Genomic DNA, 24,488 nt, shown 5'->3' with positions numbered 1-24,488 from the left:
TGTATGCCAATGTGTATGTGTGATAGACAGTGTGCCTGTGTGCACATGAGAGAAATCAAGAGAACAAGAGCTTTTGCTTTGGGAACCTTTGAGGCTGAAGGGCAGGACAAAATATTCTAAACAAACTAACGGATGGTTAATCTTTTTTTCTCTACAATTGACATAATCATTTTTATTGACTGATAGCACTGCAGCTCCTTCTTGGACTTTGGGAACATAAATTCCAAGGAGAAGTGGTTTTGCACTTGAAAACTACTGTAAACCTATGACTGGCTCTTACAAGTCTTGCAACACATGGGAAGCCTTCAGGGACCTGTCTCAGTGTAACACAACTGATTTTTTTTAAAAGAAGGTTTTTGTGTCTGGCTATAAAATATAACCTTTCTCACCATAAACATTTTTCAAAATTGGCCAGCTCATATTGTTTGAAAGAAATTTTGAATTAAAGTCTTCTACATCAATGCTACTGAAAACAGTGATCTCTGGAAATGCATACTCTCCAACATTTTACAGATGAAAACCAAGACACGTATGGCCAAGAAACATCAGAACATGGTCAAGATGGCAAAAGTTGTTATTGAGGAAGAATACACAAGCTAGAAGAGACTGTCACCGTTTGCTCTGGCTGAGCCTATTGGAAAGGATATGGTTCTGTCTCTCCTTTCCTCTCCCCTCCCATTAGGCTGACTGAGAGCATACTACTTCTGCAGCAATTTAAATGAGCTGAGGACACAGGGGAAAAGTGGGAAGAAGAGGGAAAATCTAGGACACTTTAAACGCTATTGAAAAAAGTAGGATGGCAAAATATTAATTGGGACCGTCCCTACCAAATTGGGGCAGTTGGAGGGTATGCCAGTGTTGGTCCATGAGCCTCTGGATGTCAAGACACTGGCAAGTTTCTAGAAAGAAAAGAAGTGACTATAGCCAATAAGCGCACATTTACTGCTAGTGCCTGGCATATTGGGGGGGGGGGGGGACCTGCCAGTCTCCCACACCAGATAGCCTAAGAAGCACTGTACTACATTTGTTTGCAAATGGACAGAATTCAAGAAATCTGCCATCTCTCAAGTAAGGAAGGTCTACATCAACTGACCAAAAGCACTTTTCCAAATAGCCTGGCTACTGAAGCAAGGTGTTTGGCAATTTCTGAATTGCCTTTCTTTCTTTCTTTCTTTCTTTCTTTCTTTCTTTCTTTCTTTTTTTGCTTCATAAATTAAAATAATGCAAACAAATGAACAGTGCACAGAATCACATTTTGAAGGTTCAAAGTGCTTGACATGGACACTTTTCTTTGATTAGGGAACCACTGGTCTTCCAGATGTTTTGGACTACCCTTTCCATAATTCCTTACCATTGGCCATGATAGCAGGTGTGTTAAAGTCCAAAATGTCTGAGAGGGCCAGAGGTTCCCACTGTAGTCTTACAACAACCCCATAAGGAACGCCAGAACTCATATCCTATCTCAGAGAGGGTGAATCTAGAGGTGAGTAATATCTGCTTGCCTAGACTACAGTTTATGGCTGAAGCAAGCTTTCCCATTAAATCTTTCCCACCTTATTCACTTAGCTCCATCTATTCTCAGATTTCAGTAGAGTAGAAAGCTACAAAATCTCTAAAAGCAAGGCAGGATTTTCTGTAGTTCTCCTGTGGGAACGAGGCCAGCTTATGAGACTTTGTGCTATCTGGTTGTAACACATCTCCTTCACTAATCCCAGTGTAATACTTAATGCTACTCTTCTCCTCCTTGCCCCCTCCCTGGATATCGTTCAGAAAGGCTTGATTACGTGACAGGAAACTTGATGCAGACTTTTGGTGTAGGCAAAAGAAATCCTATCATTATTATTTTTAAGCAGGCTGAGATTAGAAAATGTAAACTTATCAGTATCTTTTTTTAGTGTTTCACTTTGCATGCTTTCTGCCTAAAGAAAATATTTTTAAAAAATCACCCTAATCTTTTCCATGTTTTGTTCTCCACTTTCTTTAAGTCTGTAGCTGTTTCCCAGCGGTGTAGCTAAAAACAGAGAGATGTCCAAAAGGGAATGATCAAGTTCAATCTACTCTACACTAATGGAATTTATAGGCTCCATTTTGAAAACACTGCTATTTATCGTATTCCATCTGTCAGCCAGCAGATAGTGCAGGAAGGTGAAAGCAAAATCAACCAGGAAACTATTCCATTTTGCTGTCTTCCCTTCCCTCATCAAAATCAAATATCTGCAATCATTTTGTGCTTCTAAGTTGCCTGCTTTTGATGGGGATTTAAATACCTTACTCCTCACCAGTTTTTACTTCCTCTCCAGTTTTCTCAACTATCCCCTCTCTTGTCCTATTATCCATCTGTTTCCCTAATATAGCAGCTAGGCTATTTCATTAAAACAAGCAAAGAACAACTCTATCTGGGTGTAAAACTTCTCTTCTAGGTACAGACAGGACTAGACTGAAAGTAAATCTTGGACCAAGAAATTAGTATCCAAGAATATAATATCAAACAACACTTACAAGAAAATCCATATTCATTCTGGGTTCTCTGTTCAGTTGATATAGGGTAAATGAAACCTTTAAAAGAAAAAAAAGATGGGAACAAAATCAAATTAACAAAGGGAGCTTTAAAAACACACACACATACATGAAGAATGGTTTAATTTAAAGGGAAAAAAGGAAAAATGAAACGAAACCCATGGTACTTTAAAATTCTGATTCAGCATACTATTATAATTTTGCATCTCCTGTCTGCTCAGGAGTCTCACTAAGAATTAATAAGTAGGCAGATTGAATTTCAGAGCCAAAAATCGGTCTCGAGTCACTAACTTTGGAGTGCTTAAAGTCTTTCTTTTATTGAGCATAAACTCTAATGGATCTAATTTATTTCAGACATCAAGGGTCATTAGCATATGGAAAGTCTTCTTCCCTCCAATCTTTGCCATATGCTTTAATTCCCAGGACATATTCAGTAAGGCTCTAAACAGGTTTTTTTTATTTAATTATGGTAACTTGCTGTTGGCCTAATAGAACTGAAAAAGGCTTGCTGTCATTGGTCAGAGGTTAAATACCCATTTACTGAGAGCTCAATCCATGCAAAAGGCTTATTCTCCCACCTTCCCTTTCCCCTAGATTTCTGGGGAAATGGTTTTAACCTTCCCTTTAACAGAAATCCAATAGGAATTCTCCAGGGAGCAAGCAATTTGCCAGAGAGTTGGAAATGGAATGTGTTCCATTTGAGATCATTAGAAAATCAATAGGAGCCTTCAGATCGTGGAGTAATTTATTTTAGATTGTGATGGCTTTGTGTAATATTGACAAAATCATAACACAATTCACTTTTTTTAAAATAGTAGAGACAGAAATAAATAAAAGTGACTTTGTTCATGATTTCCAATGATAATACAGTGATTTAGCCCATTTTGCAATCACTGTGATACAGGAAACATCTCTTTCTTTGCTTTATAACAAAAGAGAGACATGTTTACTTGGGAAGCAAGTTGTCACTGAAAACAGTTGGGCTTCTTTCCAAATAATGAAGCATACGGTCAAGGCACCAGATGAAGAGAAGCTGGTCCACTGGATCAAGAGCACTGAATGAAGTGCATTTTGCTCAATTGTAATAAATTGTGTCCAGGCATACGGCAATGATGCAGTGATACTAATTTGAGATCAGTGAACAAGATAAATTAAATGGAATGGAATATTTGTACTATATACAACTCAAAAAAAGAAGAGAAAAATGAGAAAACAATGAAATGAAGAAACAGTAAACAGAGACTTGTGGATGTTTGTGCAACATGAAAAAATTGCAGAAGACTATATAATATTCATGAATGAAATGTTTCTCTCTCCTCAGCATTTATGAAGCTACAAATATTCTCTTTGTTGTTTTCACAAGAACCCTGACATTGTGTGGAGTTGGGAGAATGGGGAAAAGATGCTGCAAGTGGTATCTGCTTGTTTCATATGGAAATAAATTTGCTTTTGAAAACTTTCCTTAAGGGTGTCTACAGGAGACGGGGGATTTGACAGGCCAAGGAAATTCTTCTGGGGCAATTGGTTTGGGAAAACATATGCCTGGTGGGCAGAGTGCTGGGTGCAGACTGAGCCCATACTCCTATTGTTTACTCATACTGGCACAATCCTATTTACATCAACTTGAGTATAGTACTTACATATTGATCAAGTGATATCTAGTAGCTCTTTGCACAATACCACTGATGCATCTATATGTTTCCCCGGCAGACTTCCGTCCTCTGAGTTGGTTGAGGATGGGGGCAGCCAGGTACTGCCTCTTTGCCCTTGTGCACACAGACCTCACTCTTGTTCATGGACAACAATGTCTGCTTTGTCTCCTCCTCTTATCAAGTGGTAGCAATAATTTTAGGTTGATGCTACTTTTCCTCTTTGATCCCAGCGTTTGATCCCAGTTGGTGTGCAGAACCCATTTTACTGTTGCTTTGACAGGTACACTAATTTAATACAGCACATGCAAACCATTTGCAGGAGAGCTAGCATATCTACTTGGTCCTTTCATCTTTAGCAACCCATGAATATGGAAATGTTTGAAAGAAAGATGAACAGAGAAATGGGCTTTTGTCCCTGAACCATGTACTCTTGCCTTTCTACTTGAAAGCAAAATCAATTGCCAGCCAGTGTTCTAGCTGGCCAAAAGATAGGTCACTGTGAAACCCTGAGCATGCTGATCACTTAGAAACTATCAGCCTGTTAATAACAGGTATTGTTTCTTCACAAGCACATCTTATTGTAATTTGCTTTAGGCCTCACATTAATGATAATACTTCATTGATCCATACCTCATCTTTGCTTTCAGATCACAAAAGTATTCAAATAGGTGTAGAAATAGTTTTTTCATGGCTTCTTTCTCACTATTCTCATCATAGGAAGAAAAGAACCATATGGGAACGATGGAAACGTATGAGGAAAAGCCACACATGTTTAAAAGCTAGTTCACATGTTCTCAAAAACTTCACATGTCAAATGTACATGTTAGCTAGTCACTGATTTTAACATTAAGTGGTGATGTGTATTTATGAATGAATTGCTGCAGTTCAATTTTTTTCTGTCATAGATCTTGTGCTTACATAGAAACAGATCCCGTTTAAGCACAATATAGCCTTGTTTTCTCCTATTGTCTTCAAAATACATGTATGGCTACTCAGCAGTCCTGGTTATCACAGGACACGACAGCCCTTTGAGCACACTGTCCACCCAGTAAAAAAAAAGTGTTGACTAACTCAAGCAATGGACCCTAAAGTTTTTAAAAGTCACCACCCCCTTTCCTCTTGGACAACAACCCTAGTGCCCCCAATACCTATTTCTTGATATAAGGTCAACTGTGAAGCAGTAAGCCAGACAGTGGCATCTATCTCAGCTGTGTCCAGCTCACCGCTGCTTCCTCCTCCTCCAGCACCTCAGTCTCTCATGAGTGAATACAGCAGTGGTAGTATTCCAGGCCTGTTCCTCTCTCTCACCCACACTGGCCTTACAGTAAAAATGCCAGCTGGCTGGTTACAGGGTTGATTCTGCCAGGGTGACTGGATACAAGGTTTGACAAGTATGGGAAGCATACGGGATGCCTCTCATTTCCTATAATGGTTTGGCACTTTCAGTGCCCATATGCCCATGCCACATAAAAAGAGGATGAATAAGGATTTGTTGTGACCTATGTTGGGGTGGGTAGCTTCCTCCCACCAAAGGCTGCATGAAGCAATGGATTGGAGTCAGAAAGTTGCTGAAGACAGTGGTAGGTAATGCCTCAACTCTTGATAAGGCACGGCAAGCATTCATCTTAGCCCCCAATTTCTCATACAAACCTATACACAGAAAGAGCTTGCTACCTGTCTCTTCCTCTATCCCTTTTCTTCAAATACACAAACATAAACCCAGTCTTCTTGCCACTCAGCCTACAGGGATACATCACTATCACAGTTTCCTCCCATCCAAACCAATATAGTTGCATCTCTTTACCCTCACACCCTACTCCCTGCTGCATATATGGCTGTAAACAGCTGAGAAACACACTGATTAATATGCTCTTCTCCTCTTCCCAGGGCCAACTAGCTCAGCAGGAGCAGGGACACCATTTATACAGGAGAGTTTGGCGCATGGTGATCAATCTGCCAGCTCTCTTTACCACCTAAATTGTGCTTTCCCAGCCCAACAAACTACTTTCTGGTGTCCTGGGAGAGCATGATTGTGACAGGAAGGATGGCACATGAAGAGAGTTATCTCTATGTGTTTCTCCCTCCATTACATGTTCCCACAGTCTGTCCAACAGCTGGGAGGAAGGAGCATGATTGTAGCAGAATATTTTGGTGGTGCAGGGTCATGCCCACAGAAACAGGAGAGGAAGGCATGAGTTGTAGCCAATCTACATCTTGCAGGTAGCCTGCTTATGGCCCTTACCCATCTTCTGCATGTGGTATGGTATATTGGGCAGATGATTGTTCTCAATGGCCTGTTTCACACATCTAAGTCTGAACCACCAAGCACTAATTAGCCAAAGAGATTCACAAGATTCAAATACCTATCCAATGAGACTGTGGGATGGGGCACTGGAGAGCACTAGTTAATGCCAGAAATTGCAAATCACAGCTTTGTAGCAATGCATGATTAAGGACAAACAATAACCAAAACTTCAATTTATGGCGTTCATACATTACATGTTTTGAGGGGAAGAAATTGCTCATAAATGCGGCACTTCTGATTCTACATAGATACTTCTAAGGGTGGGGTGTCTCACTGTAAATCAAACACTTTATCACCTCTCTGAAATGACTCCTAATTCTGACTTTTAATAGGATGGGCAGTGGCAAGGAAAATATTTGAGGACACAAGCAATTAGCAACTGATGTCTGCTTCTTAATATGATGTGAGCTGGCTATCTCTTTAGAAAGTTGTTTTCCTCCCACAATCCATGCTTGCCTATCTGATCTTTCTTATAATAAGAAAGGACGTTTTCTTCAGATAATGAGGCAAATCTGCTGAGATTAGTACCTGTAATAATGAAAAATGACTTTTCTCCCAGCTTCAAAGTGAGAGCAGAGCAAAGCAGGGATTTGTTCTCCTTCTTCCTTGATCTATTTTGCTACTGGTATCAGCACTGCTGCATGGTAAGTACCTGAGGGACATCAACTATCACTACCACATTTCTTTACTAGGGTAAATGTAGAAAAAAGGTGCCAGGAAATTTGACTCCACAATAGTTGCTGGCACTGCTGATGGGTGCCCTGAGCAGCTGGTGTCACAGTGAGTAACTTGCTTTGAGTAAAAAAAAAAAAGTAATTTAAGATGCCTCAAGTGCTTTTTGATGAAACAACCACAAAAATATTTTCAAAGGTTTTAGTGGTGTTTCTTGTTAACTCCTTGTGTGTTTACTGCAGAAACAGATACACTTACATTAGTTCAACACTTAGATATGCTCTTGCATTTAAATTAACATTTCGCATTATTCGGAGCAATGGGAATTAATCATTCCCATTTTAGGGAAGAAAAACTAGGACACATTTAGACTTAAGGCTTTGTTGAAACTTCAATTACCATTTATATCCTCGCCATCACAATATTGACAGTTTTTTTTTTTAAAAAAATCATTTTACCTCAGTATCAACACCTTCCATCCCTCCTGTTTCAAACTTTGTAACTTTGAGAGCTTGTAAGAAAATATCACATGGAGCAAAGAATAATAGGGTAGTAGTTCCATTGTGTGTGTTTGCCAGTTGCAAAGACACCTCATGTCTAATTTGGTCCTCATGTGTCGATGGCCTATAATCTGATCCGGGGGAGCTTCATTTTGAAATTATGGGCTGAACCCCTCACTGCTCAGACCATGACCCACACGAGTTCCTTCAAGAACACCAAAATTAGGACCAAGACAGAGGAGTGAGATCTGGGCAGAGAAAGACAGGTGCTTAGTGGAATCTGCCATTCTTTGGTCTTGTTTGCACTGGCCAGGATATTCCTGGGGCAGCTGCAGCACCGTCCCCTGTTACAAAAAAGCCCTCTGATCTGACACTGAGTGGTTGTTTGCATGGGCATCTCACTGAACTGCCTGGCACATCTGAAGCTGCCATGGGTCATTTCACTTTGATATAAGAATGAGGCACCCAGCAATGATCGTATAGCTGGCTGCCTCATTCTGCCATCAGTGTGAGCAACTGGTGGTATTGGCATGGGGCGACAATCACCTGGTATAAGAACGGAGGCCTCTGGATCTTCTGTTAAGTTCCAGAGCAAACACTGAGGTATTTTAGTATGGTTTAAGAGGGATATACCTTAGTTTTAGGGCTGAATGGAATCTGGACTGTTCACACCAGAACCAGAATTTGGGTCTTGCACTATTCAGTCTCCCTGTTAAGAGGATGAAAGGGGGCTGTTTTGCATGCAGACAGACCCTTTGAAAAGCACTCAGAAATATTTTACAGTGAAAAGTAAGGGTATACCACTAGACTAGTAGTCACAGGGATTACACATATGAAAGTGAGCTGACTATTGAAGGAGGGCCAGAATTGGGGTGAAAGCTGTGCACCTACCTAATATGTTGCTGGACTGAAACACCCAGCACAGCTAGAGTAGGGGCCCACCTGTCACAATAAACACTTACCCATCACAGTGCCAGCCTGGAGACTGACCTGAGTCAGAACCAGGAGCAGGATAGCATGGGTCATGTTATCCTGTCCATCTACTTAGGACTAATGTAATTTTGTTTTATTTTTTCCTCACAATTCAACACTAAATCTGAGTCCAGTGAAAAATTGGCAAAGCTTGGTTGAGATTATTTGATTTCTCACACAATGTCTGCATTAAACTAGTTTTCTTAAGCAGCTTGCTATATACTCATGGTGGCGAACCTATGGTACACATGCCCTGTCTGGCATGTGAAGACATTTTTGAGGGCACATGTAGAGATGGGAGGGTGGGGGAAGAGGAGGAACAGGTGTTTGCCTGTTTCTCCTCTTCCCCCATCCTCCCATGCCTTTAGCTGCCTCCCTGGGGCAGTAGGCAACCCATATCCAATCCAGGCTTCTCTGGAAGCTTTTCAAGAATAGGAAAATCCTGTTCATGAAAAGCTGCTGGAGAAGCAGGGGTTGGAAACAGGTTGCCTACTGTCTGGACATGGGCAGTGTGATAAGATCCACCAGTGACAGTTATAACCCACGTCTGTCCCAGTGCACATTTCACGTGTAATAATCTCCTAAGATCCCCCTACCTTTGTCTGAAAAATATAATAAAACTGCACAATACTGTTGCATAATTGAAATATTGAATAACTGCACTACTGAGACCTAGTGGAAGCATGCAGGATGATATGTTAAGGAAAGGAATTTCTGGCAAGAATTTAGTTATACAGTATGCAGAAAATTTCCCTCTTCTCTGTGGGCTACAGAAAAGCAAAAATATAAAATGGTTTCAAAGTAACTGCTGGGGGTTCCTTTATTAACATGCTATATTAAATTTGTGTTAGATTTATATGTTATGCAGGGTAACAACTGCTGTTCATTTTACGACTCTGTCTTGGGGACCAGAGCATCAGCTAGGTAATATTTTATCTAGAGTAGTCAAATTTCAATAAATCAAATTTAAGCATGCTAGACATGTCTGTTTCCTTTAGCATATCCTGTGTTTTTTCTCCAATACTTCATGAAATTCACAGTAGGACACCTAAAGCTACATATCAAAAATGTTGTATTGGCGATATAATAAAATAATAAAAGAAAAGAAAAATCCATCCTAGACTGTAATTGCCCTATTTTAATTTTTTTTATTCTTCCATCTGTTTTCATAACCAGTACGAACATTTATATTTAAATATCTTTGTATTTAGATACAGATGTAAACAGATTTTGTTCTAAAATTGAAAAAGAATCTGGTTCTTACAGCAAGTTTCCATTTCACAGTGGGCACTACATTCACACACTATGCTGACAACTCCAGATGAATGTCAGACTTTCCATTATTTATGTGTATCTGTGCGGATAAGATCATTGTGTAAGTATTTAAGTTTGGATTGTGTAATAAAGAAAAAAAGAGGGGGGCTGATGCAAATATAATAATTTCCATTGAATAGCTTTTTAGGGTCTTCATTATTTTCTTTCCCCCAAAAGTCTCTCATCTCCTCTCCCAATTCTAAGACCATAAACATTCAACTCAAGCCAAGGGGAAGCATATTTAACTAGTCAAAACTAACCCCAAACAACTCTTTCCAACCATTTTTTTAAAAGAAAGAAAGAAAGACAAATTTTGTCTTTAAATAAGACTTCTATGAAATGAAGTAGTGCTCAGTTCCAACAGAGAGGAATCATGACATTGCTTCATATTGTTTCCTCTTCTAGTCACAGGACATCCGGTTCTGCATGATCTATGTGAAGGACATGGACTAGGTTCCAACTGATGAAGCAGTATCAGGTGGAGATAGTGTTGCTGAGTGTGCCTCATCTGTCTACCTCTTCTGCCCATAAAGTAGTGAGTTCTAAATGTCCTCCATGAGAATCCCAGCTCTATACTTACGGACAAGTAGATAGGACAATGGTGACCTTCATTTTTCTCCTCTTCACAAGTCTTTTAGGTGACTGTCAAAACTTAGCATCCCTCCCCCCTGGAGTTCCCTGGTATTGTGCTCTAGGTCTCCAGCTCCCATTTTGGCTTAGCTTCCAAAATGTTCCAAGAAGAGCCTTGGAACATTTGGGGGTGTTAAGACAGAATGTTGCTGAATGCAGTCCAAGAATTGTCAGTATTCACATGTAAATATCTGATGACCAAATTCCTCACTTTGACTGAAACTCATGAACAACTGCAGACAGCAATAAAGGATTGTACCCTGCTATCTAGATACTGTATTACAACCCTCTAGAAGATGTTATTGATAGTATATCTGTTGATATTAACAATGTAATTACAACGGTCTATATATCAGAGATAGATATCAATGTATCTTTTCTGTGCTTCCCTAACATGCTAACATGACCTATCCAAACATATTTCTACTTGTGAAAGGAAGCAATATCCCATTAGATGTTAGAGTCAAATCAAAACAAGATTTTATTTTACTGTTTTGACCAGTTTACTCTTAATACCAAATTATTGACTGTTATTTGGAACATCTTTTAGGCTTCAATGGATGATGCCATGGATGGCCATTGACATCAGATATCCTATAGCCATAATCATTTATCTTCTTTATGAAGTCCTAATTACTGCCAGTTACACAGTGGGCAATCAGAATACATTTTGAGGTATTGTCATCCATTGATCCAGTCTTTTCCTGAGGGGATATGTTAAGTGGATATTGCATTTCTTTCATGAAAGAAGAATATTTATGACTCCATACACAAATTAGAACAGTTATGCATATAATGCGCTTCAAAATCAATATGTAGCACCTTCTGAGTTTCTGACATCATTTTCAGTCTAACTACTACTACTTTTTGATCAAAGGTCAAATCAAATAATATTTCAACTTGATCTTCAGACAACTGATTTCAAGGTTTTTAAAGAACTAAGTGTGATGACCACAAGTCATTTCCCCGATCTGCTTATTTAAGGTGTTTTCCTTCCCACTGTTGAGTTTTTTGTACAATTTGCCTTGTTCCCTCTATAATTTATTTATTTATTTATTTGTGGTATTTATACCCTTCCCTTCAACCCTAGAGGCTCTCAGAGCAGTTTACAATTATTATTATTTTTAATTAGATGGTTCTCTGCCCTCGGGTTTACAATCTAAATCTATAATCTATAGTCTAATAATAGTCTAATAATAGTCTATAGTCTAATATTGTGTAATAGTAATCTATTATTATATAATCTATAACATTTGGGCTATTGTTTCCAGCACTTGATGAATTCCTTCCCTCAGGAATACTTCCTCCCTCTTCCACATAACTCAGTTTAAATCCCGCCTGATCAGGTTTGTGAGACTCTTAGCAAAAGCATTCCTGCTAACTGCTGTGAGGTGCAGCACTTCATCTGCCAGAAGTTCACATCTTCATAAAACCACAGACCATGGCCTAAGAAGCCAAATTGTTCCCAGCAACACCATGTGTGCAGGTGGTCATTCACCTCCACCTTCCTGGGCCATGTCCTTCAACTGGGAAGGTAGACAAAATGACAACCTGTGGATGAAGGCTCTTCAGCTTTTTACTCTGTGCCTTGTAATCCCTTGTGATATCCTGATAGCTATGCTTTACAGTGTCACTGGTTCCTATGAGGACCAAAAGGAAGTGGTAATTGTCAGTGGGCTTGATGAGTGTTGTTGGCCTTTCTGTTACATCTCAGATTTTCCCCAGGGAGACAGCACACCTCTAAAGCCAATCTGTTAGGATGCAAACCACTGTATTGGCAGGGGCCATTCCGTGTGCTGAAACTTCCAAGGTAATCTGTATGTTCTCAAAGGACTGTTGCTCTTGTTGCCCCTTTTCATCACTGATAAGGGAGAGAGTTTCAAATTGATTCTGTAGCTCCAGACTCACAGAATGATCCTTGGTCCTTTTGTTTCTGTGTGTCACATTCCTCCAAATGTCTACCTCTTCTGTTTGGGAACTGATCTCCTCCTCAGAGACAACCCCTGTGTTTTCCTCATCCAGGATAGTCTGCTCTGCTCTGTTCAAAAAAGCCTCATGTTGCCTAATATGCTGAAGAATAGACAGATGGGCCTCAACTTTCTGGACCTTCTCTTTTAATAGGGCAACCAGCTTCTTCTGGCTGCAGATATAGCTACCTACACCTTTGGCAAGAACATAAACATACCACAGCCATTTTAAGTGACTACAGCATTCATATCCAGTTGTGCTAAGTAGGTAGTGAAACATAACTCCAGGCCTCCCCCTAAAAACTACCCTGCTGAAAGCCCACATAAAATGCACGTTGGCCTTGCTGCCAAAAGAAAGAGAGTGCTGGGGTAAATGAAGTAGATGATGCAGGGAAAATGAAGGGCCCTCCCTCCATTCCAACTGCCACTGTCCTGGCCTCAGAGGAGGGAAGAGGAGACAAAGCTCCATCATGTCTGGCCCAGAAACAGAAGAAGGGCCCTCCTTCCATTCATCAGCCATGGCCCTGGCCTCAGAGGGAGAGAAGAACCACTGGACTTGATCCTCTGCCCCACTGCCAATCCCTTCTCCTTTTGTTTCATGTCTTTTTAGATTGTAAGCCAGAGGACAGGGAACTGTGTAATTAACAATTCGTAACCACTCTGGCAGAAGACAGGGTATAAAAACACTGAATGAATGAATGAATGAATGAATGAATGAATGAATGAAAATGCAGTACAGAAGTGGTAAAGAGGTAGTACAGAAATACCTGGCTAATATAGATGTAATCAGTTCTACAGGCCAGATGAACTACATCTAAGCATATTAAAAGAACTGGCAGAAGTTATCTCAGAACCACTGGTAATAATCTTTGAAAACTTCTGGAGAAGTCCCAGCAGATTGGAGGAGAGTAAATGTTGTCCCCATTATCAACAAGGGAAAAAAGAAAAAAAGAGAAAGGACCCAAACAAATACAGTCAGCCCTCTCCATAGGTGGGCTTGCCTTCTGTGGCTTTGAGCTTACGTGGAAGGCAAGCCCTGGCAAAAGTAATGGGGAATGTACTTTTGCCACCCTGAGCATGCAAGTACTATGGGGCTTGAGCATATACTCTTTTCCCCATATGCAGGGGGTGGGTGGGTGGGTCCGGAATGGATACCCCGCATATGGGGAGGACAGATTGTATTTCCCAGTCTGCTTAAATTAATACAGTGTGTCAGCGCCTTGCGCAGACACATTTTACATGGCTTCCAGCTTATGCGGAAGCCATTTGGGGAGGGAAACAATGGTGCATGCACCTGCGGTGCACACGCATTGCTCTGCCACATGTACAAGCCCCATAGGCAGATTTTCCCTTATGCAGGGGATCCATAACAGATCCCCCGCATAAGGAGAGGGCCCACTGTACCATGAAAGATTCTAGAGCAGATAATTGAACAGTCTATAAGCACTTAGAAAGGAATTCCATAACTACTAAACTAAAAGTTGACTAAACGTTGACATGGAAGAACTTCCTGGCAGTAAGAGCTGTTCAACAGTGGAATATGCTGCCTCAGACTGTAGTGGAGTCTCCTTCTTTGGAGGTTTTTAAACAGACACTGGATGGCCATCTGTCAGCAGTGCATTGATGATGTCTTCCTGCATGACAGGGGATTGGACTGGAATGGAAATCCCTTGTGGTCTCTTCCAACTCTATGATGTTATGATTCTTTTACAATGCAGTTGAAAGACAACAAAAGACCTAGAATAGTTCATCTTTCAGGACATAAATACAAGTTACATGTTCATGTGGGACAATGTAAGATTCCTGGGTAATGACACTAAGAACCCATAGGAGATTATCGCATTCAGTTTAAAGTGATTTATCCCTGATGGGATAAAATGGGTTTCATTTTAAAAATGGCTGTCATCAAACTCAGCTACAGGAGCTTGCTGTTTTTGTAAAACCACTGGATAAGCATAGCTGGAATATGGGTTGTAGACAGATTGCACTTGCCTGGCCATGGCTGAGTGTGATAACACACACTTTTAAAATTAAACATGAGTTTATCCCATCAGCGATAAGTTGCCTTAAACTGAATGTGATAATTTCCATAATCTAGCACCCATTTCTCAGCAGTGGCCAGCTAGGTGCTTCAGTACCATCCAGAGGTAAGATATAAAAATAACATATGTAAAAGGGGCAGGAAGGTGAGATGAGCATGGCTTGCCCTGCCGTTAGGAAGGGTGAGGCAAATGTTTCAGGTGGCAGATGGCACACCAGCATCAATCCTCTGTCTTCCTACAGCTGTTCACTTTCTATTAAGGGCAGTGCTCTGTATGTCATCTTCCCTGCTCTGTCCTGCCTTACGTAACCTTCTGCCTGCCAGTCCAGTTGGACATTATGCACAGAGTGTGACAACAAACTGTCTTTCACCTCAGAAAGCAAAATGTCTTAGGCAAACCCTGGAGGTGATTACCACGAAGAGGAAAAATGAAAATGAAAGGCAGATCTCTGAAGAATTTGATGTTTTTCATTTATTATATCTAGAGGCCCGTGGGAGGAGCCACAGCCTCATTGAAACAACAGTATGATGTTCACATCCCAGCAAAGATTAAGAATAGGAAGATCCAAATTCAAATTTCCTTTGTGCCCTGAAGCTTTTGGGTGAGATTGTGATTGTCATGAACTTTCACCCTACCTCAAAAGATTGTTGCAAAGATAAATGGAGGCAAGGGAAAAGGAAAACAAAGTTGGGGTTGGAGAGAGGGGAAAAAAGCATGCATACTGCCTTTAGATCCTTGAAGAAAGGGCAGCATGGTGTAGTGGTTTGACTGTTGGACTATGAAATCCATGGGTGACCTTGGGCAAGTCACATGCTCTCAGCCTCAGGGGAAGGCAATGGGAAACTTCCTCTGAACAAATCTTGCCAAGAAAACCCCATGATAATCTGGCCTCAGGGTTGCCGTAAATTGGAAATGACTTGAAGGCTCACAACAACAACATATAATAAATAAAATAAACAAGTAACATCATATATTGGGCTCTTTTGGCAAAACAAAACAAAACAAAAAACCAACAGTTCTGCAAGGGTATGTGTAACGGGGATCTAACATACGATTTTCAAACTACAGTTCTCAAAAAATCCTTGGAGAAAGCCATCAAAGTTAAAGTAGCATTAAACATTTTGTAGAAGAACTATACTCTTTGTTGGTTTTCATGTTTAATTTGTCAAGATGACTGTGGGTGCCATTTCTTCTTCTCTGATATGTATACTGTTGAAAGTAAGTGAAGCAGTCATGTGATAAAGTATAAAAACGCCTGCATAAAATCTTGCAACTTGACATTGGCCTTTTAAATTCCCTGTGATTATGCATGTGAGAGCTTTGTACTATGAACTGAAGATCCCTCATGCACATCTTCAGAGTGCTTATGTCTAAAATGATATTATATAGTTAAGGCTGAATCCTTCTGAGATATATATATATGAATTTTCTTTGTGAATAAAAAACTGTAAGCTACTGTGAAGACACTGAAATATATGAATCAAACCAAATACTGGCAGTTATTTATTCCAAATTGTTTTTGGAATACAAAATCAAAGAAATAACTGTGATAGAATATATTTCTAAACTGTCCAGATCTCGTAGATGTAGGGAACTGGTTGTGTCATCTTAATAAATGTTTTTGTATTAACGTCACTCATGAATCGTAATTCCTGTATATCACTGAATGTAATGGTAATAGTTGTGACATAAACAACTAGCAAAATTAAAATTAAACCTTTAAATTATAATACCATACACACGGCTTACGTGTATTTATATACATGTTTCATGTGGTTATGGTTAAAATTTAGTTTAAAAAATTAAAAAAATATTTTAACAATAATTTTAAATTTTATTTTTTAGAAAACCGAAGTCCTCTCCTTTTTCCTCCCAATAAGCCTTGCCCCACTCATACTATCTCTTCAGCATTTTAAAGGGATACAGGTGAATGCCACAATCTGTGTCTGCCAAAAGGCAGATGTTTGAGGAGCAGTGGTGTCACCCCCTCCTTAAGGTCTTACCTGTTGAAACCTGCATGCACCTCTCTCCCCTAGTGACACCCTTGGCTCTATAGGTCAGAAACAGAAATCTTGATATAAATAAAATAAATAATAAAATCTTTATTTATATCCCGCCCTTCCAAAAAGATCAGGGCGGCTTACAATGTGCAACAGGTGCAAACAAGTACAATTTTAAAAACACATCAACAACAATACAAATCTAAAATAACAATAAAATAAAGGCCCCGATAGCCCATCCTCATGGCCACGGAAGAGGAGGGAGGCCCACAGGGTATTTAGTCGGGGAATGCCTGCTTGAATAGGAAGGTCTTGAGGTCCTTCCTAAATTGGGCCAGGGTGGAAGATGAGCGGAGCTCCGTGGGCAGCGTGTTCCAAAGAGCAGGGGCAGCTGTGGAAAAGGCTCTTCTAGAGGTAGAAGCTAACCTGGCCCCCGGCACCTTCAGCAATTGCTGCCCAGATGTTCTGAGGGTGCGAGGCGGATTGTACGGGGAGAGGCGGTCCTTTAGAAATCCTGGGCCCAAGCCATTTAGGGCTTTATAGGTGATGACCAACGCCTTATATTGAGCTCGGAAGCGAATAGGCAGCCAGTGAAGATCTTTAAGTACAGGTGTTATGTGGCTGGTCCTGGAGACACCAGTGACCAGCCGGGCTGCCATATTCTGTACCAATTGGAGCTTCCGAGTTTGGTATAAGGGTTGCCCCATGTAGAGTGCATTGCAGAAGTCCAATCTCGAAGTTACCAGAGCATGTACAACAGTTTCTAGATCCCTCCGGTCCAGGTATGGGCGCAGCTGGCGAATCAGCCGAAGCTGGTAGCAAGTGCTCTTGACCGTCGCGTTCACCTGAGCAGTCAGATGGAGCGACGAATCAAGAAGCACTCCCAGACTGCGCACGGAGTCCTTCACAGGGAGCGTGACCCCGTTCAGGACAGGTGGAACCACCGCCATTCCTGGACCGGGGGAACCTATCACTAGTACCTCCGTTTTCTCTGGATTTAGTTTGAGTCGGTTTTTCCTCATCCAGCCCATTACTGACTCCAGACAGGCCACAAGAGGAGAGACGCCATCCCCAGTCACTGCATCAGTCGGAGACATAGAGAAAATGATCTGGGTGTCATCAGCGTACTGATAACCCCGCGCCCCATGTCTCCGGATGATCTCTCCCAGCGGTTTCATGTAAATGTTGAATAGCATGGGGGACAGAATGGCTCCTTGAGGGACCCCAGTTTTAAGGGCCCGCTCGCTGGAGCACACGTCTCCCAGCTGCACCATCTGGGACCTCCCGGTGAGGTAGGACCGGAACCACTGGAGCGCAGTGCCCCCGATCCCCACCTCTGCCAGGCGTCCCAGAAGGATACCATGGTCTATGGTATCGAAAGCCGCTGAGATGTTCAAGAGCACCAGCAGGGACACGCTTCCCCTGTCGATGCTCAGACGGAGATCATCGACCAAGGCGACCATGGCCGTCTCAACCCCGTGACCCGCCCGGAAGCCAGTTTGAAATGGGTCCAGATAATCCGTTTCATCCAAGACCGCCTGAAGCTGGATCGCAACCGCCCTCTCGATCACCTTCCCCAAAAATGGTAGCAGCGAGACTGGCCGATAATTATTATGTACCAGGGGGTCGAGGGAGGGCTTTTTTAGGATCGGTTTTACGATGGCCAATTTAAGATCCGATGGAAATCGCCCATCCCTCAAAGAGGTGTTAATTATCCGGCGTAACAATGTCGTTACCGCCGGTCCCCCCTGGGCCGCTAACCACGAGGGGCAGGGATCAAGAGAGCAGGTTGTTTTCCGAACACTTCCAAGGATCTTGTCCACATCCTCGGTACTCACCAACTCAAACTGATCCAGTGTAACATAGTCCACGGAGGCTCTGGACACTTCTACCCTAGACTCTGCCATAATGTCGGCGTTCAGACCTTCGCTTATGCGAGAAGTTTTATCCACAAAAAAGTCATTAAAAAGGTCACAGCAGGCCTTAGAAGGTTCAAGGATCTGGTTCAGGGCAGGAGGGAGCTGAGTTAGCTCCCTGACCACCCTGAACAACTCTGCCGGACGTGACTCAGCGGACGCAATACGAGCACCATAGAACGAATTCTTTGTTGCTCGTATTGCCTCTCCGTAGTCCTTCAACAGTCGGTCTAGGAGAGTCTTGTCGTCTAAGCAAAGGTGTTTCCGCCAACGGTACTCTAGCCGTAGCAGAACCCGCTTCCTCGCCCGGAGATCTTCCGTATACCAGGGCTTACGATTGGAAGCGGGCCTGATTGTGATGATTATATTATTGTTGTTTTGTATGTAACATACAGTTAGCCCTCCATATCCATGGATTTTTTCACCATGGATTCAACCATCCAAATCTTGAAAATATTCCAAAAAGATAGAAATTCGAAACACCATTTTATATAAGGGACACCATTTTACTATGTCATTATATTTGATGGCATTTCAGCACCCAGGAATTTTGGTATCCATGGGGGATCCTGGAACCAAACCACAGCGGATACATTGTACATTTAAACCTTCAAAGGATTCAAGTTAGACATTTAGTCTGCAGTCCTACACTGACTTTTCTGGAAATAAGTCCCATTGAATTCAATGGACTTTATTTCTGAGTAGTAGACATATATAGGATTATGCTGTTAAATATTGCAAGACGTCTAAGGCTGCAGTTCATTGGACATATCCTGAAACTATGTCTTACTGAACAGCATAGGGATTACCTCTGAATAAACATGTATAGGATTGCAATACAAGCTGACATGTACCAAAAATATTAACATTTTGTGTAGTTTCACTAGCCCCTGTTTTGTAGATTTCAGAAATATCATACTTAGCAGTAAATAGAAACTGCAGAATGGGCACCACTATATGCAATCAATAACATGTTTTAAACCCAAGTTACTGGTTTCACTCAGTGTTTCACAACCTGAACTACATCTCTATCATCCCTATTCATCACAACCTATGCTACTGAATGGGACTGATAGTCCAACACATCTGGAGGGCAGGATGGGAACAGTTGGCCTAATTCCTTGGCCAGGGACAAGAAACCCTGATAGCCCTGTACCAGATGATCTTTCATTGGCAGGCAAATACATTTTACTCAGAAAGTCATTTGGCCCATAAACTAGTAAATATATTCTGATTTATTTTAAATGGTAATGCATTGTTTTTCCCCAGCTCATTTTTGTTGTTTATTTATTTTATTTTATTGCTCTTTTGTGTACTGTATTTTATTTTCATTGGACTGAATCCTGTTATTAATCCTAACTGGCATAAAGCCATTGAACCAATGGAAATTATTTACATATCAACTCATCATTTATTAATTCAGTGGGTCCATTCTAATTTGCATGAACCACTATGATTCAAACAACTGTGTTTGTATAATCACTGTTGAGTAGTGATGAAAAGAATATTTGAAAATATAGTAAAAAATGTTAAAACATGGATTTCTAGCATCAACAAATGCTCATAAGACTCCTAAACCACTGACACTCTTCACAAGTGATTCTACACAAAATCTACAGATGGTTGTTTTGGGCAGAAAACAGCATTTTCTGTGCAGTAAAAGCTGTTTTCGTTGTAGAAAATGTTGTTTTCTTTGCAAAACAATCATATGTTAATTTTTTGCAGACTAAGCCCTGAACTGCAATTAGGCTCTGAAAACTGGTTTGAAAGACTTTCCTGCAGGAGAAAGAAAGTGCTAAAATAATGTAATGCTCCCTTTGGGGAAAAAATGAAGTATTATATCTCTACTGCTGAGCACCATTTGGTGGAAAGATGGGATACAAATTTTCAAATATATAAATAACATCAGTGGGTGAACTAGTACAAGGCTGTAATTCATGAGGACAGACTTCAAGAAAGCTACGATTTGCACTATAGTTCTCAGATTTCCCTATTATGCTGGGTAGAGATTCTGGAAGCTGAAGCCCAAAATAACTTTTCCAAGCTCTACCTGAGAGATCATTTGCATTCAAGAGAAATCATGTCCTGAAATAACTATGTGAGAACACAATGTGAGAACTGGGCTCTATAAATTTAAGAGTAAGATCTGAAAGTTTGGTACATCTGCACATGTATCTATTCTAAAAAGAAAGGTAGCATTTACCGCTGGTGTACAAAATGGAATATATCACAACAGTGCCTTTATGCTCTAGAAATGTGAGAAGTTTAAAATATTAACCACATGAATCAACAAACAATTTATACTGTAAGCTGGAAAGTACAGAATACAGCAGATGCAATGGTGAACAAATGAACTCTTCTCGATGGCAGTTGGCCAGATTTTAATGCAATGCAAGGTACTGCTGAGACCTAATTAAAGCCATTACAATAATTAGTAAATTTCTGTAACAACACTGGCATAAAGATATTGTGTAGTGAAGACACATCTAATAATGCAGTCCTAAATTTTCAGTACAGTCTTTTTCTTCTCCTCCTCTGAAGGCATGGTGGCTTAATGACTATTCATCCTTTCACATTAGTGGGGAAATACTAACTACAGAATGAGAGAGTATATGTACTGGCAAGATCATTAGTCTGAATAAATGTGACAGCTGAGTTGCACTAGAAATACCACAGTTAGCAGTAAGCACAAACTACATGTTTGGGTGAAAAAATACTGTAATTACAAGGGACAAGGTGCGGGGAGAGATGCAGGAAAGGCTTCACAGTTTTTATCTTCAAAGAAATCAATACCAGTTCAGAATGCTACTTTACACAGGAGTAGAGCTAGGTGTATGAAAGAACTTATTGATTTGCCTGAGTGATGTTATTGTAGTGAATAATGGACTGGAAGAGAAAGAGCTTGTAAATGCAAAGCAATATTTTCTAGGATATCTATATTTATTTATACAGCTATCTCTTGTTGGTTGTATGTGCGAGAAAGGGAGACTGCTTGTTTGAGTATTCCTGTGCTTGTTTATTCAGACTTGCTCAGGCTATTATTTTCCAGTTACTGGTATTTTGCTGGACAAAGCTGCCCAATGACTTCAATCCAGATCTTTAGCCTGCAAAGTATGTCTTTAACCTCTAAAGCTATCTTCTCTTCCATAAGAAAGTAGTTTTTTTTTAACATGAATGGCTCAGTGTTACTTTTTAGTTCCTTGTGTACAAATCCAGGGTTTGTGTGTATACAGTTGAAAAGACATGGATTAATCAGTTCCATTTGGGAGTTGTCACCACTGTCTTTGTTGTTGTGTGCCTTTGAGTCATTTCTGACTTATGGTGACCCTACAGTGAACCTAATACCCTAAAGACATCAGATCCAGTCTCATATTGGAAGCTAAACAGGGTCAGATATGATCAGTACTTGTATGGGTAACCACCAATGAATAGCAGATGCTGTAGGCTGCATTTCAGAGGAGGAAACTGGCAAACCACCTCTGAGGATTGTTTGTCTAAGAAACCCCTATGAAATTCATGGGGTTGCCATAAGTTGAGAGGCAATTTGAAGGTGTGCGCGTGCACGTGCGCGCGCGCGCACACACACACACACACAGTGGACCTATTAGGCTGAGTGTGACTTGCCCAAGGTTTCCATAGTTGAACGGGGATTCAAATCTTCGTCTGCTGGAGATATACGCCAACATTTAAACCACTACACCATGCTGTCTTCCCCTCTCTATCCCTCCCAAATGTAAGGACATTTGTCAAATACCATGAACAAAATTTTACTCCCAGTGGTCAGTAGATCTTTGGCAATAATCTGCAATCTAAATTGACCCACTATCAAGTAAGTGTGGTGTAGTGGTTTGAGTGCTGGACTACAACTCTGGTTGTACGTTACTAGGGTTTGAATCCCTGTTCAGCCATGAAACCCACTGGGTGACCTTGGGCAAATCACACTCTCTCAGCCTCAAGGGAAGGCAATGATAAACCTCCTCTGAACAAATATCACCAAGAAAACCCCATGATAAGTTTGTCTTAAGGTCGCTGTAAATCAGGAACAACTTGAAGGCACACAACAACAAATCTAAAAAGATCTGACTCCAACTGTGTAAAATGTGTGCTGTGAGTACCCAGGATAATACCAAGATAATCAATATATTGTCTTCTGCAAGTTACTTTAATTTTTTTAAGCCACAGTGGAGGGGTTAAAATAAACAAAGAAAGAAATGGTCAGCTATTTGATACAAGAGTAGTAGTCAAATTAAAGTCAAAAGCAGAAATGAGAAAGGCAAAAGGAATGGCTTGGCTAGCAAAACTGTCCAAGCAAAAAGAACTAAGCAGGACCAGGTGTTCCATTTACTCATACAAAAAAGCTAGGCATAAACGGGAAGCAGGTGAGGGAAGCAACCACTATAACTCCTGTAGCTGTCTGCACAATGTTTCACTCTGTATGAAACTGGGCTGATAGAGGATTCTCTGCCTCGGCCTAAATGCTTCACTTTGAGGGAGGTCTGTTTATAAAGCAAGGAACATAGTCACAAAGACAGATGATCCTGTGTAGTGCAGCTAGCATGTCTTTCTTGTGATCCCATCTACTTGACATCACAGTCTGAGTGGATATTTAATACAGCAGGAGAGAGGGGCAAGTGGGGTTCCTTGATATAGTTGGTGTTGCCAAAATGAAAACTGGCGAGGACACTTCTCTCTTTAACAGTTGTGTAGAAGAGGAAATTTCAGCAGGCATTGCTTGTCATGCAATCAATCAACATCTCTTGAAATTCCCCATCCTATCCACCAGTTAAAGATGTGGGATCTCTGTCCAGTTTTCATTCTGGCAACCCTGTATATAGCACCTTACTCCACCAAGTGATGCCAGGTACACCTCCAATGGAGTTCATGTGGAATTCACTGCTCGTGCTGTTCTTCTGCCTGAAGTGGGAGATTCACTTGCCTTTTAGGGAGGGCTTAATATGACAGAAAGTTTTGTCAAGCTGTCATTACAAGTTATTTTGGCTGTTTATCTTGTCTTAGCTCATTATTAGGACTGCCATCGTCTCTTCTGACAGAAGACCTTTGTCATTAATAAATGTAAGGCAACTATAAATAAACGGGGACTGCTTTTCCCAATAAGGACAATATTTTCAGAGGCCTTCATACTGAATCTTAACCTCAAATCAGGCTTGACTGATATCCAATAATAAACATTAAAGGGCAAACCATAACTTATATCTCTTAAGACATATGCACCTATGTTCGTTCTTTTAATTTCTTATGCAAAAGCAAACATGAGGGACCCAGCTCTGACAGAGGAGGGCAGCAGACATTCATCCCTTTGTCACCTTTTGATTGAGTTTCCTACGAATGCAGTCCGCATAATGAAAAAAACCTGAATTCACCAGCTAACTCCAATGGAAGATCACCCCCATGGTGGAGAGGGAAATAAAACACAACAGAATGTTATATGTCAAAGTCAGTAGTTAGTTTGACTCTAAGCTGCACTGTTTTGTGGGACTGAATTTCATTAGACCACCTTGAGCTACAACTTTATTTTGAACAACAGGAATAAAACCAGAAGTCACTGGAGTGGTTTTGCACATGCTCAAAGAAGGAGAAAGAGAGAAAAAGAGTCAGTCCAGCAGGTCCATAACATATGGCAAATCAATCTTTCCAGCAGGACTGCATCACACAGCAAGAGCAAAGTTTACAAGTAAATGTACCCTTAAGGTATAAAGACACTATTAAACAGAAGCTAAGAAAGTCAGCATGAAGCAATACACTTTTCCTTCACTATTTGTTTGGTGGTGGTGGTGGTATGTGTGTGTATTAAAGAGAGACTGAAAAACAGATACTACTATTTTTCATTCTCCTAGAGAGAGCAGAGGTTTTAAACTCAATAGTCACTTTTTTTGCAAATAAAAAGCAACACAGCATCTACGATACATAATAGTAATAATAATGGAACACCTATCGGGCTCTTATCATTCCATAGCATAATAATCCTCATTTTGAAGAACAG

General features: G+C 40.7%; 1 protein-coding gene across 1 annotated transcript in view; it reads right to left on the bottom strand.

The window, feature by feature from the left end:
• Nucleotides 1-24,488, bottom strand: part of UNC5C (unc-5 netrin receptor C) — a 154,761-nt gene that overhangs the window by 51,670 nt on the left and 78,603 nt on the right. The window contains exon 8 of the mRNA XM_042469705.1: nucleotides 2,500-2,556. Within this exon, the coding sequence (XP_042325639.1) occupies nucleotides 2,500-2,556 (57 nt within the window). The remainder of the gene's footprint in view (nucleotides 1-2,499; nucleotides 2,557-24,488) is intronic.

The sequence above is a fragment of the Sceloporus undulatus genome, chromosome 5 (assembly GCF_019175285.1).
Source record: "Sceloporus undulatus isolate JIND9_A2432 ecotype Alabama chromosome 5, SceUnd_v1.1, whole genome shotgun sequence".
NCBI classification, from domain to species: Eukaryota; Metazoa; Chordata; class Lepidosauria; order Squamata; family Phrynosomatidae; genus Sceloporus; species Sceloporus undulatus.
Note: the sequence above shows the minus strand (reverse complement) of the source record. Positions and strands in the feature narration are given on the sequence as shown.